The sequence below is a fragment of the Tetrahymena thermophila genome (genome assembly GCF_000189635.1).
Source record: "Tetrahymena thermophila SB210 genomic scaffold scf_8254431, whole genome shotgun sequence".
NCBI classification, from domain to species: Eukaryota; Ciliophora; class Oligohymenophorea; order Hymenostomatida; family Tetrahymenidae; genus Tetrahymena; species Tetrahymena thermophila.
In genome coordinates this window covers 928,550-950,990 of record NW_002476212.1, presented here as the reverse complement: position 1 = coordinate 950,990, position 22,441 = coordinate 928,550, and the positions used below count along the sequence as shown (strand labels likewise).

Genomic DNA, 22,441 nt, shown 5'->3' with positions numbered 1-22,441 from the left:
CTTTCTTGGCTAAATATTTGTCATAGTTTATCCATATTACGCATTAATTTTAGTAGGTGATTTTAAACTAGTCAGATTGGCTTAACTTTTATTTTTTCTTATTAAAGTAAACTGATTAATTTTCAAAATTTTAGTTACAATTAATTTAAATAAATAATGTATGTGTGTATCTTTGAAAATTTTATTTTAGCTTTTATTAATAATCTTAGTAACATTAAAAATATTTATTATAAAAAATTTTTTATCTGGAGGCATATTTTTATAAAAATAATTTATAATAATTATCTACTGTTATATGCCTAAAGTTTTTTAAAATACTTTTTGTGTGTAAAATAGATAATTTTTATCAAAATAAAGAAATACATTTTAACTTAAAATTAAATTTGTTATATTATTCTATTTTTATATAATTTTTATTTTCAATAATCATCCTATATCTTATTCTTTGAAATATTTAAGATTTCATATTTGCTATTTCTTTATTTTATTTCTTTAAATCAGATAGTTGATTTTTAAATTTAAAACATTTTTTGTATGTAAAATAGATAATTTTTATCAAAATAAAAAAATATATTTTAACTTAAAATTAAAATTGTTATATTATTCTATTTTTTTATAATTTTTATTTTCAATAATCATCCTATATCTTATTCTTTGAAATATTTAAGATTTGATAATTGCTATTTCTTTACATCAGATTGTTGATTTTGAAATTTAAAACATTTTTTGTGTGTAAAATAGATAATTTTTATCAAAATAAAAAAATATATTTTAACTTTAAATTAAAATTATCTTTTTATTCTATTTTATATAATTTCTATTTTCAATAATCATCTTATATCTTATTCTTTGAAATAATTAAGATTTAATTATTGAAATTTCTTTATTTTATTTCTATACATCATATTGTTAATTTTTAAATTGTTAAATAAGTTTTTAGGGAGGAAATGAAATGTTTAATAAAATTTAGAAATGTCACATAATTTATTAAACAAATTAAAATAAAGTATTTTTTTGTATTATGGATTAAAAGATTTATTAAATAAAATGAAAAATTAATATTTACTTAAAACTCGTTTTAAAATATTAAATATTAAAATATGTTTTATATAAAAAATCAATAGTTTATCCATAATTTTCTCAAAATTATTCTTTTAGTTGAAATTTCTTTGTAATAAAAAATTAACTATTTACTTATAGAAGTATCCTTATCTGAGAGTTGATCATTTTTACATATCAAATATAATTAAAAAAAGTTGAATTCTAAAATTATGAAAAAAAATTTCCAAATTAAATAATCAAAAAATAAAAATAAATTGTTTTAAAAATTTTATTAAAAAATTTAAAATCAAATAAAAAAATAAAGGAAGATTTGTTAGAATTGAAATAATAATTCACGTTAAAATCTAAAAAGAAATAAATTCAATTATTTATTTTGTGATATTTAATTAATCTTCTACTAAATAGATATAAATCCACTTAGATATTAATGTATTCATACTATTATATAAAATATTTATTTTCTATAAGCTTGCAAATATTTTTTTAGTATTTGACCAGCTTCTTTCAAGAGAAACTTAATGAATCAATGCAAGGAATAGTCTCTTTGAAGGTTATTGATTTTCCGCTATAGTCGCTTTTTTCATAAAGAGTAACTCTGCTGCCATCAGGGATCCAGACACTATGAATGGTTTTAATATCGAATTTAGGAATTTTATCACAAAGCTAGATTGGATCTCCTTTGAAATAGCATTGCTTGTAAAGAGTGGGGCATACTTTTGGTGGTAAAACAGGAGGTTCTTCAGGTTTTGTAACATCATTAGTCACTTTCAAACTCTTATAAACTCCATCCCATTGAGCAGGAGTAACAACAGGATCTACAGGTTTTTAACCAATATCAGTCACTTTCAAACTTTTATAAACTCCATCCCATGTAGTAGTATCACCTTATGGCTACCCTCCTTTGGTGATCGTAACACTCTACATTGGATTATTATTGTTGATTGTAACACTCTATGTTTAACTTTATTTTGCGCCTATCTTAGAAAAGGCTAATCCTAAAATAATAAATACCACCAAAGTAGTTTTCATTAAATAATATCGCAAAGTATTTGTTTTGTAATTTTTGTTTTCGTTTTTAATATCTTTATAAATTAATCACAATATTAGCAATTTAATAATCCTTTTTGCTTATTATACTGATCGTTTTCTCATATTTTATGTTTATTTATTATTCGTTTTTAATATAATTATCCGAATATTTTCCAAATTGAAAAAATAAACAAGACAAAAAGTGTAAAAATGGCCTTTATATTTTATTTTCTGAATATTATTTTAATTGCTCTGATTAATATTTATCTCTCCTGCTTTTGATTTCTTAGATTAAAAATATTGCTTTGAATGAATAACCATCTCAAAATTTTAGTAATTTTTAAATAAATTAAGAAAACAATTTTAAGAGTATATATATAGAAATAAATTTAATATCATTAATTTAAAAAATATTTTTATAATTATATGAATTGTAAAAACATTATTACAAAATATGAGATATCATGCTTGATTCATAAATGTTTCTAAAGAAACATTTTAGCACAGAAAAATAAAGTTATAAATTTAATAACAAGATATCCCCATAAAATAAAATTAAAATATTTTATTCTTTGATAGAATTTAAAACAAAAAAACTTATAGAAACATAAAAACCTGTAATTTTATGGTAGATTAACTTATTTTATTATGTAAAAACAGCAAAATTTCTATATAAAATACTAAAAAATAATATATTTAATAATATAGCTATATTATTAAATAATAGTAAAGTAATTATAAATATCAAAAATTAAAAAATATAATAAATGATAAATTTAATAATATATTTACAATTAATTTATTTTTATAAGAAAAAATTTAAATTATTTTTTTTTTCTTTATTATTTTAATACAATTTTATTATTTGTTTTTATTGTAAAAAAAATATTAATTTAAAAATAGATCAAAATCTTTAAAAAAATGTTCATTTAAAAATAGATCAATATCTTAAAATAAATTTTATTTAAAAACTAACCTTTAGTTGGGAATAATTGCCAATAATAATTAATTCAGTAATTCAAAAAGCATATAATTATATAAACGCATATTATCTTTTCACAAATATCAGGTAAATTAAAATATAAAACGCATTACAAAATTACATAATTAACAAAGCTAAAAAGATAAAAATAATAAATAAATGTTCATTTTATTTTCTAATTACATTTAGAAATAATGTTTGATAAGTATTAAGATTATTTTGATATTTCATGATTGAGTATTATAGTCAAATATTTCAAGCTTGAATCATGTACTTATGTTGAAATGAATATATATTCTTATGGAGAGTATATACATACTTATTTCAAAACTGATTTAGATAAAAGTAAATTTCTAGCTTAGATAAAAAACATGGATTTGTAAATTTGGTATTTACCATATTTTTCTAAAATAAAAAGCAAAAGTTAAAAAATAAAAATTAGTTAAATTATTCATAAAACCTCAGTCAAAATAAAAAAGGAAATTAAATCAAATAAAAAGCTAGTACATAAATAAATAATAAGAAATTTATTATTTTAAATTCATTTATATATAAAAATTATAACAATAATAAATAAATTATTTTTTAAGAAAGATTAAATTTCATATTTAAGATATTAGTGCACTTTGCTAGGGTAAAAACTAAGTGTGATGCATCACCAATTTAATCTCCACTTTTTAAATATTGAAGAGAATAAAATAATTTATTAGTTAAATTAATATAGAAAAAAAACAAAACAACAATACAAAATTAAAATAAGTAAAATAAAAAACTAATAAATCAATTTTAAGAGCTTTATTGTTTTAAAATAATGAACTTTTTTTACCAAAAATTAAGTTTAAAATTTGAAAGATTAGTGTAGTTTGCTAAAGCAAAACCTAAGGCTGAAGCATCAATAGCATCAATTTAATTTCCTCTTTTTAAATATTTAAGAAAATATATTTTTTTACTATTATCTATTAATTTAGAAAGAAAAATATAAAATAATATGAAAAAAATTATTAATAGTCAAAGTAAAAGTTGAAAATTAAAAAATAATTGAGTTAAAATAATTAAAAAACATATACATAATATAAATAATATAGAAGTTAATATTTATTAGAATTTTAATATTGCAATTAACTTGATAAGTAATTATAAAAAAAATTAATAGTAATAAATTTAACTTATATGAAAGTGGAGAACTCTATGAGTTAAAAAGTGAAAAATTTACAAGCCTATTAAGAAGTAAAAAATATTCAAAAAATAAATAGTCATTTAATGATAAATAATTACATTTTTTTAATTTTCATAATATTTCTTCTATCAATTATTTTTTATTTTTTCAAAAAAAATATTGAATAATAATTTATAGGAATTAAAATAATTTTTATAATATTAAGAAATTTATTTAATTTTATGTTGAATTGAATTGTTCTATAAATATAAGAGATATCAAATATAAAATTTTATTTGCTTTTAGGAAGAGATATAATAAAATAGTTAGATTTTTGTGTAATTGATTATTAAATCTTGATATTAGGTAAACCAGATAGTATACTTAAAAATATATTAGAAATCAGAAGTATGAATAGATTGAAAAAATTAAAATGATTTAACACTTAAATTTTAAAAATTTTTTATTTGGAATAAATTTTTAAAATTAAATATTTTATTGTAATTTTTTTAATTGATTCTAATATATTAATTTATTTCAAATTTTTTTTTTTAGTTTAAATAATAATATTTCAATTATTTGATGTAAAAATAATTTAGAAATATAAATTAATTTTAAATTAATTTTTTTAATTTATCTTTTATAAAATAAAATGTTTCACATTCATTTCCAAATAAAGATATTTATTTATTTCTATTAAAAAATATTGCAATAACTTAATAATAAATAAAAATAAAATTATTTTTTGAATTTTAGTTTACGATCAAAATAGTCAGTAAAGCAGTAGAGAATCTCAATAAAGTTTTAAAAAATATTCAAATTTTCATAGATCATTATTCAATAATTTTCTTAACTGAATTAATAATATTGATTGATTAATTCTAAATGTTTTAAATTTGAAAAAAGTTGTTATTTAAAAAAATGGACTTGCTAATTAAATGAATCAAGCGCCAAAATAACAATCAATTAAATAATAAATTATAAATTAACTATATTATAAAAATTATTTATAAAATTATATAAACAAGTTGGAAGTTAAATTTCTTACCGCGGAATTTTTTGAAAATCTTTAGAAGATAGATCTTATTTAGCTTGGATAGTCAATAAATTTGTTAGATCTTTAGAGTATGAGATTTAAGATGAAAATAAATTATTAAGATGATATTTAGTTATTTATTTATTCCAATCAAAAAAGATCTGGATCATTTTGAAGAATTGTCCAATCAGATTGAAGATTGCGTTTAAGATTGAATTTTTGAAATTTATTTAAGAGAGGCAAGAGAATGAAATTTGTATAATTACTTAATTTAAAAGAAAAATTAATTTTAAAAAAGATAAACTCATTCATTATACAAACTAATAAAAATGGCTAGAACTAAATAAACTGCTAGAAAATCAACTGGTGCTAAGGCTCCCAGAAAGCAACTCGCTTCCAAGGCCGCCAGAAAGTCTGCCCCCGCCACCGGTGGTATTAAGAAGCCCCACAGATTCAGACCTGGTACCGTCGCCTTGAGAGAAATCAGAAAGTACTAAAAGTCCACTGATTTACTTATCAGAAAGCTCCCCTTCCAAAGATTAGTTAGAGATATTGCTCACGAATTCAAGGCTGAACTCAGATTCTAATCTTCTGCCGTTCTTGCTCTCCAAGAAGCTGCTGAAGCTTACCTCGTTGGTCTCTTCGAAGACACCAACCTCTGCGCTATCCACGCCAGAAGAGTCACCATCATGACCAAGGATATGCAACTCGCCAGAAGAATCAGAGGTGAAAGATTCTGAGGAGTGTTTTGACAAAGATTCTTTTCAAACAATCGAGTTAAATTAATATTAAATAATTGCTGAATAATCAATCGAGTTTGTAGTTTAAGATTTATGAAGAGTTGGCTTTGATAGCAAGCATGTTTTGGAATCAAGCATAGAAATGTTAATAATAATAATAACAAACTAAATAATTAGCAAAGTAATTTGATCTGATGAAAATAAAAATTAATAAAATAATCATATAAAAATGCATATAAATTTGACTACTTAATTAAACAATATTAGATTAAATGTATTTCAATTTTGTTATATATATTTTTCATTTCTCGCTTCCATTAAATGCTTTTGAGAGGCTTCTCTCTCATAAATTTATAATCATTTTTCCAATTCTTTATTTCAAAAAACTTAATATATTTTATTTAAATTTCATTTACTTCCCCCTTTTTCCTTCTAACGATTCAGTATTTGTCGTCTATTGACTTCAAATCTTTAATTAAATTATCTTAATTAATACTGTTAAAACAAATAAATTAGAATCGCGCGCATTTTTCAGATTCAATATTTTATAACATCTCTCAATTACCAAATCTAATTAAATTAATTTTCTTAAAAAAAATATTTTTCACCAATAATCATTTTTAGTACATTTATGAGATACTCATTTAACTTTATCAATACATTTTTCATTTAAATATTAAATTGATTATCATTTTTTTTTAAGTGCATTTTTTAGGTCATATTTTATTTATCAAATGCATAAATTTACCTTTATATTAATTTTTTTAATTTTAAAGAATTTTTAAATTTAAAATCTAATTCATAACTAATTTATTTATATGGACTTAATTGAAATAAATTTAGGCTCTTTTATCAGTATTTATAATTATGAATAATTTGTTGATATTGTAAATGGTTTTTTCTTTAAAACTTTTTGATTAATCTTCACTACTCGTTTAATAAGATACAATTTATTTTATAATTTTTTTAATTTATAAATTATAATTTTTATCATTTAAATTAGAACTTTCTACATTGCTTGCTAATAGATTTAATTTATTAAAATAATCTAAAGAAGAATGATAAATATTAATTATAGGTGTTAAACATTCCAATTAATAGTTTTTCTAAATTATTTACAAAATAATATAAAATTAGCTTAAGCAATTACATAAAATAGCTTAAAGTAAAATTACAAAGCAAACATACATACATTCAAATACTTCAAATAAATTTTATTGACTACAGCATTTTAATATCTCAAAAAAGATGAATCCACACGAAGAAAAGATTAAGCAGTATTTAAAAAAGAATATCAAAGTAGATGTTGACAAATAGCTATCATAAGAATAAAAAGAGGAGTTTGTCAGGAGAAAACTTTTTACTGAATAGACATATTAGCATAATTTTTAATAGAAAACTTTGTTTTAAATGATAAAGGATAAAGTAATGTAAGGATATGGCTATTTTTAAACTCGTAGATTCAGAATGTTTATGAAGGAGACTTTCCCGTTTTTGGCTTTTGTCTCATTCTCAACATATATAATTTATAAGATGGAGAATTAATTCGATAAAATGAATCAAAGTGTGTTCAAGGTAAAAACTCTTAAAGAGTAAGAAATCGAAAAAGAAAATGAGGTATTTAAATTTATTTATGTTTATATTTTATCACAGACAGTTTTGTAAATTAGTATATAGCAAAAGCATTAAGAGGAGAACCATTCTCAAATTAAGATAATTAGATTACAGATGTACCTGATAAAAGAAATAAGTAAGCATTAAATAAAATAAGAATCAGTTAGATTCAATAAATTTCAATAAAAAAATGATAGATACAAATTTGAAGAACTTGAAACTGATGAAGGAATCGATTTTGATACAAGAGAAGATTTCTTAGATGGATTAAGAAAAGATTATAATTAGGGTATATAAATAGCTGAGGAATATAAAGAAGAAGTGTTCTAATATGCTAAGGAAAATAAAAAGAAAATAGGATTTGGTATAGGTCTAACAAAAGAAGAGGAGGACGAAGAATAACAAGATGACCCTACTTTAAAAAATTTACTTTCTAAACCAACTTAATAACCTAAAAAAGAAGTGTAATAAAAGAAAGTAAAAACTATCAAAAGATAAACCAAAAAGCCTGTATTTGATGAAGATGATGATGGATATGAAGGTTTTGGTCCCTCCACAAGAGATTGAGTTAAGAATATTCAATGAAAAATTATTTCTTCATATAGAGTATAAGTAAAAATATATTTAGCTACTGTTAAGAGTAAGTATGAGAAATTAGTTTCATTAAAAATAAAAATGTAAACAATAAATAAATAAATAAATTATATAATCTACTTCCATTGCAGTTTATTAATATATTAATAGCATATTTGTTTCTAGATATTCATAATATTTTTTTGTTATGCAAGTTAAATTAAAAATAATGTTTTTGAGTGAATATTCATACTAAAAAATATTAATTCATTTTTAAATCAGTGACTCACATCAACTATTTTTAAAAGTTTTATCTATAAAAGAAAATCAGAATTTCAGGAAATTCAAATATATTATTGCATTCTTATTCATATTATAAATATTCTGTAATGACTGATTTAAATATAAATTGTTTTAATTTAAATTATTTTTTATATTTTTTTTCCTCAAACAAACAAACAAACAAACAATTCAATATTTTAAGACTAAGTTGATCAATCCCTTATAAAATAAGTATTTATTTTTTTCATGTAATTTTAGTAGAGTAAATCAATTAAAAAAATTTAAGTTAATTAATTTATTAGTTTTGAAAAAGCTATTTATTTATTTATTTATTATTTCTTTTAAGTTATTAAAAATTAAATTTTAGATTTTGAGATAGAAAAAATTTTATTTTACTAACAATAATTTTAATTTATGCGCTTTAAAAATGAATGATAAACAATGATTTAATTTATAACAATTTTAAAAATAAAATTAAATGATTCTATTTATAAATTATTTTTTATTTAAACTATTAAGAATTTTTATTTTTTAATATAATTTATGATTTTTCAGCATTCTAGTGATAGTTTATCGAAATCAATTTCTATGCTAGGAATTATATTGTTCTAAGTGAAGAATAATTTGGTATGAGGAGCAAAATCTATTTTTCTAAGTTTATCTTAATTCAAATTCTTTGTTATTTAATTAGCACGATCAATATTGACTTCTTGAGGATCAAATATTTCCTCGTTCTTTAATAGTTAACGTAAATTAACTAAAATCCAATGCTCATCTTAGGAAATAGATTTATCGTAGCTTTGTTTAATTACTTGAAGAACCTTTTCTAATTCCTACACATAGGTATCGATAAGAGAACGAATTTTTAAATCTGTAATAGAATGTGCCTTACCTTCTGCATTTGATACTTTTAAGAGTATTTGAATGACAGAAAGCATACAACTGTACTACATTCTGTAGAAATATAAATCAGGCTTTATTTACTCTAAAATTTTTGCTGTTTCAAAAAGCAAGTTATTTAAGAAATCAGGCTCTTGGAAAGCAGAAGCTATTTTTTCACAGAGAGAAGTACCTACTGAAATATTGTTAAAGAAGGCACGACCTATAATTCTAAGTACATATAATTTCATTTAATTGTTAAATAATCCTTTATTAATAGATTCACTAATTAAATTTAAAGTAATTTATTCAACTACTTGAGCAGTAGATAAAGGATAAACAATTTATAAATATTCTAGAGCATCAAAAATATAGCAGAAGAGCTCATCTTTAATTTCATTTAAGTTATCTATGATTCCTTTCTAAAGAGTGTTTCCTATGCTTTGAGCAACACTTTCAAATGGGGAATTTATTAATTCTATAAGGATAAGAATACTAGTGTTATATAAACTCTACTTATTCAAAAATATAGATTCAATCCTTTATACGAAATTCAAAAATACTTTTTCTAAGATAGCAGCTTCTTTAATCAGCATCTCTCTTTCACGTATAGCCTGTTCATAAGGAGTATAAATGTCTGCTGGCTTTAATTTTAAGATATTCATCATAGAAGTTGGATAGTCTTCACTGAGTTTTTTATTTAATTCCTTTGTGAAGAAATACATCAATCTACAAGCATTCTCAATCAAGTAAATTTCTTAAAGTTCATCAGTCTAGGTTCCATAGTTTATTACTTCAGTTATAAATTAGATTTAAGTGATGTCCAACCCTTGTTTTATTAAAATAGAAGAGAGAACCTTAGTGATCTAAGCCTTCAAAGAAAGTTGTTAGCTGTCTTCATTGTCACAAGCTTGTTACCACTCTTTATACAAAAATTAGAATACAGGAGTCATAAATTCAGGAGAGGTATCCTTAATTAAATCAATAAGATTTTAGACAAATTCAAGTAAAAGCATTTTTGATTCTGATTCTTCACATTGATTGAATAATTCTCTAATTCCACCCATTATCTAATCTATATTTACCATCAAATCTATGCAGTTATCCATGAGTGGTATAAAGCACTTCATGCTCATTAATCTATTTTATAAAATTATTTATTTATTTATTAATTTGCAATTATGTTTAAAATTTTTATAATTAGATGCAAATATAATTATTTAGCAAGAATTTCAAAGGAAATAGATATTTCAACAGAAAAGATAGTTTAGTTAAGAAAATTTACCTAATGTAAATGGATTAGTTGCTATCAATCATTAATGAAGCTATAGTTTAAAATAAACTCAAAGCAGTTTCTTCAGGAATTTGGTAGGAATTAGATAAGTAGCTATAAATAAGATTAAGAATCTATACTTTAAGGGGAATTAAATTATCATCATCAATAATCAATTCAGTAGATAGTACACTAACATACCAATCTTCAAATTCAATAGTATTTTTGATATCTTTGTAAAGGCCGTTCATTATGAAATAAAATGCTTCTCTTTCTAACATTTCTGAATAGGCTTATTTGCCAGTGCAAATACTAGATGTAAATTAAATCAAAAGTTAGTTAATTAATTCTAACATCTTTTCTTCGTTAACACTTTGCATAAACACTATCAATAAATTTACACCAGCTTTACGAATTCCTGTCATATCTGAACCTTTATCTTCAGAAAATGCTCTTTCAGGTTCTAAATTTATCATAGCTAACTGACTCCAATTAAGTTTGAGAACCTATTTTTAAAATTAATTTTAAAAGAGCTTGCTAAAAAAATATCTTATCTATATTAGATGACATTTAAAGAAAATATTTTAGAAAATAATTTTTATTTTAAAAGTGCTCATAAAATATAAATTCTGAATGAACAGCTTACTAAAAGCTTCTCTTTTTAGATGAAGTTGAATAATCAAATACATGAAGTAAATTTTACCTTTTTGAGAAGAAATTCTATAATAATCTAGAAATAGTGTTAATCGAAATACTGACATATGACTACTTCATCTTCACAATTTTCTTCTAATGATTTTTGATCTCCATAGAAAAGATGCTAAGTAGAACGAAAACCTAATACTTATATAAGTTCACTGCAAAAATTGAGAGATTGAGTAATTAGATTGCATTCATCTTCGAAGAATTAGACTAATTTAGGCTAAGAGTTCAGCTTATTGAGTAATGAGCTATCGTTTAATTATTGAGAACTGATAAAACTTTCATTGTTTAGAATAAGATTTTAAGAGTTTACAAAGTATGTGCCTTTAAAGTATTCGAGGACTGCAATAGATTTATTAGCAGTGGTTCTTTTTTCTTAAACAGCACCAATGAAATATTTGTGATAGCTGTAAATAACTTAACGTAATGAATGGATAAAATCAAATAATTTCTCTTGTTAATCAACAGATTCATGGAGATTTACAAAGCTACTGAAACTAAGCGTAATTTATTAAACTACTTATACTTGATTAACAAGCTCACTGAGTTAAGCTTAGTTGTTAATTGAGAGTAAATTTTCTATATTTAAGAATTTAATAGCGTATCTTAGACAAGAAATACTTACTTGATTATTCAGTTCATTCATAGCCTAATCTATATTAGCTATGCCATTCTGATAAGAAGCAGCAAATAGCTTAAGTTTTTCTACTGAAGCAGCAATAATAGCAACAAACAAATCGCGTTTTTAATTAAAATAATTGACGACATAAGATTTAAGCTTATGATCATGCTACTTGTCTTGATAGAGAGCTTTAAAAACAAAATAGTAGAGTGTTGTTATTGTTGTAATTTACTCACTGCTCATTTAAAGTAATTTCTCTTTACTGAGAGCTTAAATCAGTAATTCTAATATCTTGCTTTTAGGAAAATCAGTAATAATTAAACGCATGATTCCTACTCTAAGCTAATTTCTAACTTTTGAAATGCTATGATTAAGGAAAGACTAAAGCATTGCATCTTATAGGTCGAATTTGAAAGTTCCTTCTAAATTTACGTATTCAGTTTGTATGAATTTTGTTATGTAAATTGCTGCTTATAAATTTTGAGTCTCTCCATACTCTTTATTGTTGATGATCTCAAATAACATCAAGAAGAACTGCTAATTTAAATTCATTTGCTTTAAAAACTGAGTAGATTCATCTCTAACTGATTTATCAGTACTCATCATAGATAACTAAAGTGCCTCCCTGACTTTCAAAAGAATTGCTTGATCCATTTGTAATAACTTAAACTAAGAAAATATTAATAAATTGATTGATTGATTTATTTATTTAGTTGATTGATTGATTGATTCCTACTTTATTTATCTATTTTGAAATATATATCTATCTTAAATTAGTAAATTGAATAAATGAAATTTTAATCAAAAATATAGATATATCAAATTACATCTAATTAAAATTAACTTTTTTTACGATATTTTTAGATTTATAGATTTTACATTCATTTAGTCACTCATTCTTCATTCACTCATCAATAGTCCTTTTTTATCTTCTTCTTCTTCTTCTTATTGCTACTAAGTAGATCTCTACTTTTACTTTAATTATAAAATACTCTTACTACTATACATGAGAATTTTTCAATAATTTTAATCAAATACAGAATATCAAAATTATAAAATTTTTAAAAAAATTGAAAATAATTTTCTATGGATTTAATTTTATTTATTAACTGAATAAATAGAAAGCTCTTTTAGGATTAAAACATAAATAAAATTTCATTTAATTTATTAACTTATCACTCATTTGACACAAATTAGAATTATTTATTAATGACAAAAATATTATTTATAAGTATAAGAATATTAGATATAATATTAATTAATTAAAGTTAATCGTATAAAAGTCAGAAATCATCATCACTAAACTTTTATCCGTATCTCATCGTCGGGGTGTTATCTCTATATCCTCCTTTTCCTAGACTTTCTTGAGTATACATATTAGGTTGTGTGGACTTTTTATTGGCAGGATGATCTATAAAATTACCATTAATTCTATCAGTTGGATCAAATTGGCTTTGCTTTTGTATATGAATATTAGTCCTATTAGGATTATATGAGCTATGAGAACGCATTCTGCTTTATGTTATTGATACACCTTTTTACATATCATCTTTCAGATCATTGATTTTTTAATCATAGACATACTTCTTACCTAATTTGTTATATAGTATCTCAGATTTCTCTCTATCATATAATAAAGCATAATATCTATCATAAAAGTGATCGTGAGTTCTAATACCACCATTTTTATTGCTATTTCTAATCATGCAACTATTATCTTTGCTTGGATTAAAATAGGTCTAATTATAATGAGTTAATTCAGCCATATATCCTTAATCTCTGCTAAATTCTACTTTTCCAGTTGAGTAGGGATCAAAGCATTTTCTGAATGGATAAAAATGCTGCATCATATTTTTTTTCTCTATGGGCGGCTTTTTCCCAAACGATAAAGGAGTTACATCAAAATTGAAATCCCCAGCCTTTTTAAGCATATATTTTTATATATCATTAGAATTAAATGTATTTTAGTAAGCCTTGAACAAGAAAGGTTCATTTGGAATGATGCTCTAAGCCAGCTCTTCATATGATATTTCCTTTTTATGGTTATCAATTGCACAGCATCTATAAAAAAATCCTAAGCATTCTTCTTCATTAAATAGGATATTTAGTTTCTTCATGAAATTCTTCAACCTAATAAATTTACAAATAATTATCAAAAAACCTGTCCTAAAAAAATAATTTAAATTTTCATATTTTTAATAATAAACAAGCTAATTTTTGAACAAAATATTAAAAATAAATGTACCCTTAATAATCAAATAAGCCATTTTCATTAACTTCAATACACTTAAAAATGTCATGTATATTATAGGAGTGATCTTTTACAAATTATTGCTTTAATTTGTCAATATCTCTATAAAATCCAAGCTCAGACCCCAATATTTCAGATGCTTACTTTTAAGAAGTCTGTTTAACAACATTATCATCCATGTTATGAATACGTCTAAGTTGCAAATTATTTTCTCTTCTTCTTAATGCGAGAACTTTTAAGTTATAATTTGTGTAAGGCAAAAACCATTCTATAAATCTTTTAGTTTAATTTTGAAAAATAGCGAATTAGGTAAAGTTCAAAATTTAACGATGTTATTAATCTAATAAATTTGATTTTTAAAGTAGCATTAATTAATTAATTAATTAAAAGAGATTCCTTTTTATAATAATCTATTTTCAAATATATTTTTACTCTTATTCTTAAAGCACTTCTTTGCCTTTTGAAATCAAATTGATCAAATACATCGACTCGTATTCTGAGCATGGTGTGTGGTTCTTACTAAGATTTCATTTTTATAATATAATGTTAATACTATATTTTAGGTAAAAAGTGTGCTTAATTCGATAATACAAAAAATTCTATTTATGAAATAATAACTAAGATATTTTTATTTTAAGCATTTACCCTAAAAACAAAGAAAGCTATGGCGGTGTAATTTAACCTTTTTTATAGATATCAATACATTCCCAGGCCATAAAAATATCGAAATGAGGATCTTCGGCTGATTTTATTTTCAAATTCTCTATCTAATGCATTATAAAAAGTTTTGATATAAACATCGAAAAGAAAAGTAAATATAATTGAAATTTACAGATATTTCTGAAAATGCTATTCCTTTAATAATGTTAGCTAAATCTAACTCAAACTACTTTCCTATTTCAAACTACAAATAGGATTAATTATGAGTGCTCATTACTACTTTAGTCAAATTTGTATATTTATTTTAATTGGAAATATTTATTACAATTATTAGTAATCTACACGCAGTTTGAAGTTATTAATATTAACTCTTTTTTTTACCAATTATTTTGAAATTTATAAACTTCAATAATTATTCAAAAATTGTTTAAATTAGAATAACGAGATTATTGATGAATGATCATAATAAAAATTATTTTTGGTTTCACTCCAAAGCAAAAAATAAAAAAAAATTATATTAGATTATAAATAAATTTATCAATTTAAATGCAAATAAATAAATCCTCTCTACTATTTAAAATTTTAATGCTATCTAGATATATAATGCGTTAAATATAAATTATGCTTGTAAAAAAGAAGATATTTATAAAATCAAGACAATTTAGAGGAAAATCAATAATAAAAAGAATATTGTTTTGTAAATTTATTGAACAATTTAATAATTAATTGTATTTAAAAATTTAAAGAAGATACATACATATATAAGATGAGAAAAATTTTATAAATTTTAGCTATTTTAGTTATTTTAGCAGTATGTTATGGCGAATTTGAACTCTAAAATACCTTGACTATCAGAGGACAAGTTATCAGACAATGTACTTACTTTTTTTTACATATTTAGTTTAGTAGATCCAAATTTGCAAAATTGAAAACCTAAATCTAATACATTTACATTCAAAATAGTTTTTATTTATGCGAAAATGAAAAATATTTAATAGCTTATATTCTTTTAAAAATTAATAAATCAAAGTTGAAAAATCTTAGTTAAACATGAAAGATTCTATTTAAGATCATTAAAACTCCTACATTAGTCTTGATGATGGCACATAAACAGCATTTTTGACTGAAGATGATCATTTTGTCCTGTAAAATTATAAAATGAGCAATTTAAAGTTAAAATTAATTAAAAATTATAATAAAGTAAAGGAATAACACCTGGCAAACACACTATCGAATTTACATCCAAGTTATATTAATATTTTAAGGTATTTTGTTTGTAAATATGTTTATTGTGATATGGAAATATATTTGTTTATATCTAGATCATTGTAATCTACAACCCTTTAATTAGTGATGAAGATAATCAAGTAACTATCTACTCTATTGATCCAAACACATACGAAAGAGTTTAGGAATTTACTAAGCCTAACTAAGTTATTATCAAGCCTCTTTAATCTAAAATTATAAGATATTTTGAAGTAATGATTATTAATTTAAATCAGTTAACAAATAATATATAAATGAATTATTGACTTAAGTAAATTTTATAATAGTGTTAGAATGCTAATAGCACAATAAACAAATAATTATTTTAATTAATTAGAAACAAATAACTTTTAATATTAAATATTTAAAAAGGAAGTTGAAGGCTTTAATATTATGTCTTTATTAAGTGGATAAGGTATCTTTATAGTAGTAATGATTCTTATGTACTTCTGTATGAAAAATGTAGATATGGGTAAGTTTTTAACTTAATAACTAACTTTTAAAAATTTATTTTAATAATAGAGAAGCTTTAGTAATAAGCTTAAGAAGCCTAATAATCATAATCAGTACAAAGTTGATTCAATATTGCCTGTAGAATAATTTATATTTCCAAATATTATAATGTATTCGTAAAAAATAAATAAAATCTCAAATAAATAAACAAATTAATCAACTAATAAATAAATTGATGTTTTTAAATTTTTATTTAAATATTAGAGAATTGTTATAAATTTTTTTATGAGTAGAAATTTCTTAACCAAATTATTTATTTTATTAATTGCTAATTAATTAAATCTATTACTTTAAATTAAAAACAAGATACCCAAAAAAATAATATTATTTAGTTTTGATTTCCATCTTAGTTGAAATTACAAATAACTTTTACCTCTAAATATATATATTACAATTCAAGATTATTACTAAATTTAAATAAGTTTGTTCTAATTTGAATATCAAAATTATCATTATTTATAATTTTGTTCAGTTTATAATTTATATTAAACTTTCAATATATCTTAAAAGTTATTTTCTAAAATTAAATCTTAGTTTTCTTATTTATTTATTAAATGGTAGTAAAATTATTAAGTTTACATATTTTATCTGCAAATAATTTTATCAATTAAAACCAAAGAAGCATAAAATAAAACTTTTAATAATATTTTTAAAATTAAAACTTAGATTTTAGTCGAAGTAAATATATTTTATTAAATTGTTATTTATTTTTACTTTTTTATTTACTTCTAAAAAATGCATTAAATATTGTTTTTAAAATATTTAGATTATTTAAATATCTAAAAACGTACAAAAATTTTAATTAAAATAAAATTATCTTTAATATAATTAAAAAAATTCAAAAAGAAATCAAAATAAAAAGAGAATATCTTAATTGTATAATTTTAACTGAAAATAATAAATATTTCCTTGTGTTGTTTTTAAAAAATAAATATAAATTTATTTATGATTTTTAACATAAACTTGTTTAAATATTTGAATTAATTTCTTCAAATTATTTTAAATAAATATACACTCTATATTTTTAAGATAAATTAAAAATTTTTATCATCCATATTAACAATATATTTTCAAATTTCTTCTCTCTAAGCTAGTAGCATTTTTTTCAAAAGGATTTAGTAAATACCAAAGAGTATTAAACCATTTTAGCACTCTTTTTAAATAGATATTAATATTTGCTTTTTTTGAGTTGAAGTTATGTCAGCCAAGACTACCTGAAAATTATCTGAATAAGATATACTATTTGATTAAATAAAAATTTACTAAACAATGCAATAAAATTAGCTAAGATTTAATCTCCTCCTAGATTCCAAAATAAGTGATTCAAAGTCAGCAATTGAGATGTTTGTTTCTCTAAGATAAAATATATATCAAATATAATCTAAATTTTAATTTTTTACATCAAACTAAGCTAGAGAGTTATTAAATTTTTACATTTAAGCAATTCATTGACCAATAGTTATCCTCCTTAAGTTCCAAAAGTGTAATTTCTAAAAGAAAATTTTAAGATATTATATGGTAAATTAAAAATTAAAATTACTCTATTTTAAGAGAAAGATATGTTATGTAATTAGCTCTTTCTATAACAAAATAGAACTAATTCAATTCACTTTTTAATTAAAACTCCGTTGTTTTTGAACTTAAAATAAAATTTAACAATATTTAGATGTAAATATTGATGCAATAATGTACTTAAAGTCAAACTACAAATGTCTTAAATTTGTGCAATTAGTTAAAATCGGTAAAAGCTCATTGTAGCTAGAATTTGAATTTTAGCTTTTTTTTACAATCATAGAGAAATTAATAAAAATTTTTTAATATTTCTAATAAATTAAGTAAAAAATAAGTTTAATTTAATTACCCTAAATCTAAAACTAACTTTTTTAAATGTCTGCATTTACTAATTTAAATACCTAAAGGCTAAAGTCCGTATTTTTATTAATCGTAAATCAGGTAAATATTGCTTTTATTTTAAGGAATAATAAGAATTTTTAAAATAAATTATAACCACATACTTAAACATCAACACTAAATCTTTGATTTTACTACACTTAGATATTCCTTTACAAATTTAAAATGCACCTTCTGTTTTAATTTTGTTATTACTAATATATGCGAAATAAATGAGAAAAATATCAAATTATCTTTAATAAAATTACTTAAAATTGAGCACTAAAGATTCTAATTGTTAGGTTTATTCTAACAGTTTTCCAAATTCTATTGCTGCATCTGACTCAATTTAATTTTTCCTAATATATTTTTGAAGTTTAAGGAAAAAATTAAAATAAAAACTTACTCCAAGCTAAGCTCTAGTTAAGTTAAATATTTAAGTTCCCTTAAAGAGTTTGATAAACTTTTTAGTCCTTAACTACAAATCTAATTTTTACTAAAATATTTTAAAGTAAAAATAAAAATAATTAGTTGCTTACTCAAAATTCAAAGAAATTGACTACAAATTTAAATTTCCTCTTATTCCCTTAGCTAATATGTATGCTCCTTCCTTTGTAATTAGATTTTATCTATATTTAATTTGATATTAAATTTAAAAAAAAATAAAAACATTTATTTACGATAGATTTAATTATAGACACTTAATTTTTAAGGAATTCGAGAGTAATTTCTAAATTGAAACCAAAGACAAATCATTTATTAATGTTGAACTTATTAATTAAAATAAAATATTTTTAATAAAATTCAGAATGAAATAAAAACTTACTCCAAACAAATACTTAATGATATTAAGCTTGTGCATTTCGAAGATAATTCATAAAGATTTTATAAAAAATAATCTCCATCAAATTTCAAAGAACTAAAATATAAAATGTATTAGAAAATTAAGATTAACAATATTAATTAAATTTACTTAAAATTGACCTTAAGCAACTCTATTTATTTATAATCTTTATTAATTGATTCATTAATATTCATATTTTAGTTTTGAAGTAAATAAAAGCTAATTTAATAAAAACAAGACTTTTAAGTTATTAATACATTCTAACTTATTTACTTATCTAGATCAATGGTAAATTTATTTTCATCTTTTATAAATAAATTCTGCATCTACTATTAAAAAAAATAATTCTCATAAATTAAAACCAAATTTAAAATCTAAATAAATAAATTTTTATTAAATTTATTATTTTACATGAAATTCTATTTCTTTGTGTTTATTTATTTTTATAAATTTCAATTTTAGCTAAGAATTCTAACCTAATCAATATTTTTTATCTTAAAATTAAATAAATTTTGATAGATTATTTATTAACACAAAAACAAAGAGAATTTTGATTTAACTTTCAAATTTATGGGTAAATTCAATTGACTATTAAAAACAATTAATATTAAATTAAATTTTGATAAAATAAATGTGATTTCTAATTTAGAAATAATAAATTTATTTTCATTTAATTTCAATAATTTTTAGAATAAAATTCTTATTATTAAAACTTAATTTATAATCTCAATAAATTGATTCATATTAAATTTATCATTTTACATTAAATTCTACATTTATGTATTAATTTATTTTTATAAATTTAAATTTTATCTTTATCAATTAATTTATCTAAAAATTAAATTAATTTTATTTTGAATATTTGTTAAATCAAAAAAAGAAGGTAATTTTTATTTAATTTTGAAATTTATGTAATAATGGTTTTTAAAATAACAAATATACATTAATTATTTATAAAATAAATGGGATTTAATATTATAAAATTGTAAATTCATCTTTTTATTATAAATTTAAATTTATTTAATATTTGTTGAAAGAGCATTCAAATAAATATATCACATCCATTATAGTCAAATATTAATTACAACTAATCTCTTTAGATGCCTAATAAACAATTTTTTCAAAGACTATTATTTTATTCCTCTATAATATTGACTAAATTTTAAAAGTTTTTTGAAATTAGTAAAGTATTTTAAAAAATTTTTTGGATTTGTTTGAAAGGAAAATTAAATATTTAATTCTATTAAATTCTTTAAATGACTTATTGCATGGAATATAATTTCTTCTTAATTTTCTTAATTAGTAAAACTAAATTCAAAGTGGGTTATATGAGAATAATATTCTAAAGCGCGATCCAAGCCATAAAAATTATAAAAATTTCTTCCATTATATTCATTATCTAATATTTTAATTGATAGTTTTTATACTCTACTTTTTTGCAATAAATATTCATTAAACACGTACTCTCTTTGAAATTAAATAGCTTAAAAATATTAAAAATCTATTTAGTTTTGTTTAAGCTATGGCAATTCTTCTATTAATGTTAAAATCTAAAAATTAAGTTTAAATGGTGTATATATTTTTAGCTTTTAAAGATTCTTTAAACTTTTTATTTAGTCGTAAATCAATTAACTGTCTAATTCTTATAGATTTTGATCAAGAGGCTAAATAGTAAGTGAAAAATCTATAAGTTTAGGTAATTAATTTAGTGCTTTTATTAATTATAAATAGCTATCAAAATGATATTTGTTCCTACTATCGATATTTAAGCTAAACTTTTTTAGATTGATTAAACTCTACAAACCTATTTCTAAGTTTAGATAACTTCTAATAATATGACTATTAAAACCAATACATAAATTCAATTCTTCTAAAATTTATAAAGACCTAAATGATTTTGATATAGTAAATATAGAATCACTATTGATGAAGTTATCATAAAAGAATAAAGACAATTCCTTTAAATGAAGAAGCTAAGCTATTCCTTATGAAAGACCCAACGAGCCCTCGCGTTCGACATAATTTTAACTATTGATAGTTAATTAAAGCTATTTTAGTTCTTTTTAATAACCTATTGATTCACCAATTTTCTAAATACCAATGCTATCAATGTAATTCTTAGAACCAATATCCAATTACAAATAATTCAATTTTACTAATTGTTTTAAGCCTGATGCTACATGACAAGCACCCTCTTACTAAATGTTATTTTCTAGAATAACTAGTTAAAGATTTATCAAATTAAATAATTAATTAAAAGAATCACATAAAACATACAGACCTTTAATATTTGTACTATTGTATGGAATAGTAAGGGTTAAATCAGATAGGTTATGTAAGGAATTAAAATTTTGACTTAATAATTCTAGTCTTTAGTTATTATTTTCAATTGTTGAGCTAGCCAAGAAAATATACTCAAATCTTTTTAAAAGTGTAAGATTTTTCAAATTCTACCCTAAAATTCTGATTGAAGAAATAGGAACAAGAGTGTCGTAAATGTATAATTCTAATGTGATTAGTTATTTAATGCTTGTTATGGCTTCAAATAATGTATTCCAACCTAAAGCATATAATTAATTATCTTAATTTATTATTAATTTAAATTTTTCTAAAGATTATAATTAAGAGAGACCTTAACTAATATATATTATCTCTCGGTTGGTTATTTTATTTTAACTACCTATCAATAAAAATAAATCCCTTAAATTTACTATTTTTTTAAAACTATTTCTAATATTTAGAGCTGTCGTGTCGTCTATTTGATTTTCATCAAACTTTAAATTGAGCTGTTTAAGCTAAGCAAGGTAACTTATGCTCTAAAAAATATCATAAATTCCTGTTAATTTAATTTAAAATTAACTAAAATCTAAAGTTAGACTAAGTAAGTTGTTTAAGTTTTAAAAGAAATCATTAAAAGCAAAAGTTTAATTTAGAATATATTTATTAACTCCAAGTTAAAGAGTTAATAAGCTTAAATTAGTAAAATATTTGAAACTCTATCCAATAAGAAAAAGAGATTAAATTGTTATCTACTATGACTTTATAGCTATTTTCAAACATTCTAAGT

At 21.1% G+C, this 22,441-nt stretch overlaps 7 protein-coding genes across 7 annotated transcripts; 3 read left to right on the top strand and 4 right to left on the bottom strand. All coding sequences in view use genetic code 6, as the record gives it.

Moving 5' to 3' along the window:
- Positions 1-1,418: 1,418 nt before the first annotated feature.
- On the bottom strand, positions 1,419-2,150 carry TTHERM_00570550 (carboxy-terminal crystallin fold protein). The gene has a single exon (XM_001027660.3). The coding sequence runs from the start codon at positions 2,089-2,091 to the stop codon at positions 1,567-1,569; it is 525 nt and encodes a 174-aa protein (XP_001027660.1). The 5' UTR covers positions 2,092-2,150; the 3' UTR covers positions 1,419-1,566.
- Positions 2,151-5,594: 3,444 nt separating this feature from the next.
- Positions 5,595-6,005, top strand: TTHERM_000570549 (histone H3.4; the record flags this gene model as incomplete). Its single annotated transcript, XM_012799772.1, has 1 exon — positions 5,595-6,005. One exon carries the CDS (start codon positions 5,595-5,597, stop codon positions 6,003-6,005), a length of 411 nt encoding a protein of 136 aa, XP_012655226.1.
- A 1,069-nt stretch (positions 6,006-7,074) lies between these two features.
- Positions 7,075-8,186, top strand: TTHERM_00571560 (hypothetical protein; the record flags this gene model as incomplete). Its single annotated transcript, XM_001027662.2, has 4 exons — positions 7,075-7,170; positions 7,233-7,622; positions 7,676-7,755; positions 7,817-8,186. The coding sequence occupies exons 2-4, from the start codon at positions 7,254-7,256 to the stop codon at positions 8,184-8,186; spliced, it is 819 nt and encodes a 272-aa protein (XP_001027662.1). The 5' UTR covers positions 7,075-7,170; positions 7,233-7,253.
- Positions 8,187-9,025: 839 nt separating this feature from the next.
- On the bottom strand, positions 9,026-12,604 carry TTHERM_00571570 (hypothetical protein; the record flags this gene model as incomplete). Its single annotated transcript, XM_001027663.1, has 3 exons — positions 9,026-10,493; positions 10,639-11,132; positions 11,330-12,604. 3 exons carry the CDS (start codon positions 12,602-12,604, stop codon positions 9,026-9,028), a joined length of 3,237 nt encoding a protein of 1,078 aa, XP_001027663.1.
- A 629-nt stretch (positions 12,605-13,233) lies between these two features.
- TTHERM_00571580 (hypothetical protein) lies at positions 13,234-15,135 on the bottom strand (the record flags this gene model as incomplete). Its single annotated transcript, XM_001027664.2, has 5 exons — positions 13,234-14,080; positions 14,196-14,477; positions 14,634-14,720; positions 14,847-14,968; positions 15,034-15,135. 5 exons carry the CDS (start codon positions 15,133-15,135, stop codon positions 13,234-13,236), a joined length of 1,440 nt encoding a protein of 479 aa, XP_001027664.2.
- Positions 15,136-15,627: 492 nt separating this feature from the next.
- On the top strand, positions 15,628-16,705 carry TTHERM_00571590 (transmembrane protein, putative; the record flags this gene model as incomplete). Its single annotated transcript, XM_001027665.2, has 6 exons — positions 15,628-15,736; positions 15,892-16,006; positions 16,063-16,126; positions 16,184-16,339; positions 16,500-16,599; positions 16,650-16,705. The coding sequence occupies 6 exons, from the start codon at positions 15,628-15,630 to the stop codon at positions 16,703-16,705; spliced, it is 600 nt and encodes a 199-aa protein (XP_001027665.2).
- A 1,040-nt stretch (positions 16,706-17,745) lies between these two features.
- TTHERM_000571589 (kinase domain protein, putative) lies at positions 17,746-20,044 on the bottom strand (the record flags this gene model as incomplete). The annotated part of the gene is made up of 14 exons (XM_012799771.1): positions 17,746-17,854; positions 17,904-17,993; positions 18,041-18,130; positions 18,181-18,279; positions 18,333-18,416; positions 18,502-18,603; positions 18,656-18,745; positions 18,800-19,159; positions 19,211-19,300; positions 19,357-19,449; positions 19,504-19,593; positions 19,648-19,703; positions 19,786-19,845; positions 19,964-20,044. The coding sequence occupies 14 exons, from the start codon at positions 20,042-20,044 to the stop codon at positions 17,746-17,748; spliced, it is 1,494 nt and encodes a 497-aa protein (XP_012655225.1).
- Between the last annotated feature and the right edge of the window lie 2,397 nt (positions 20,045-22,441).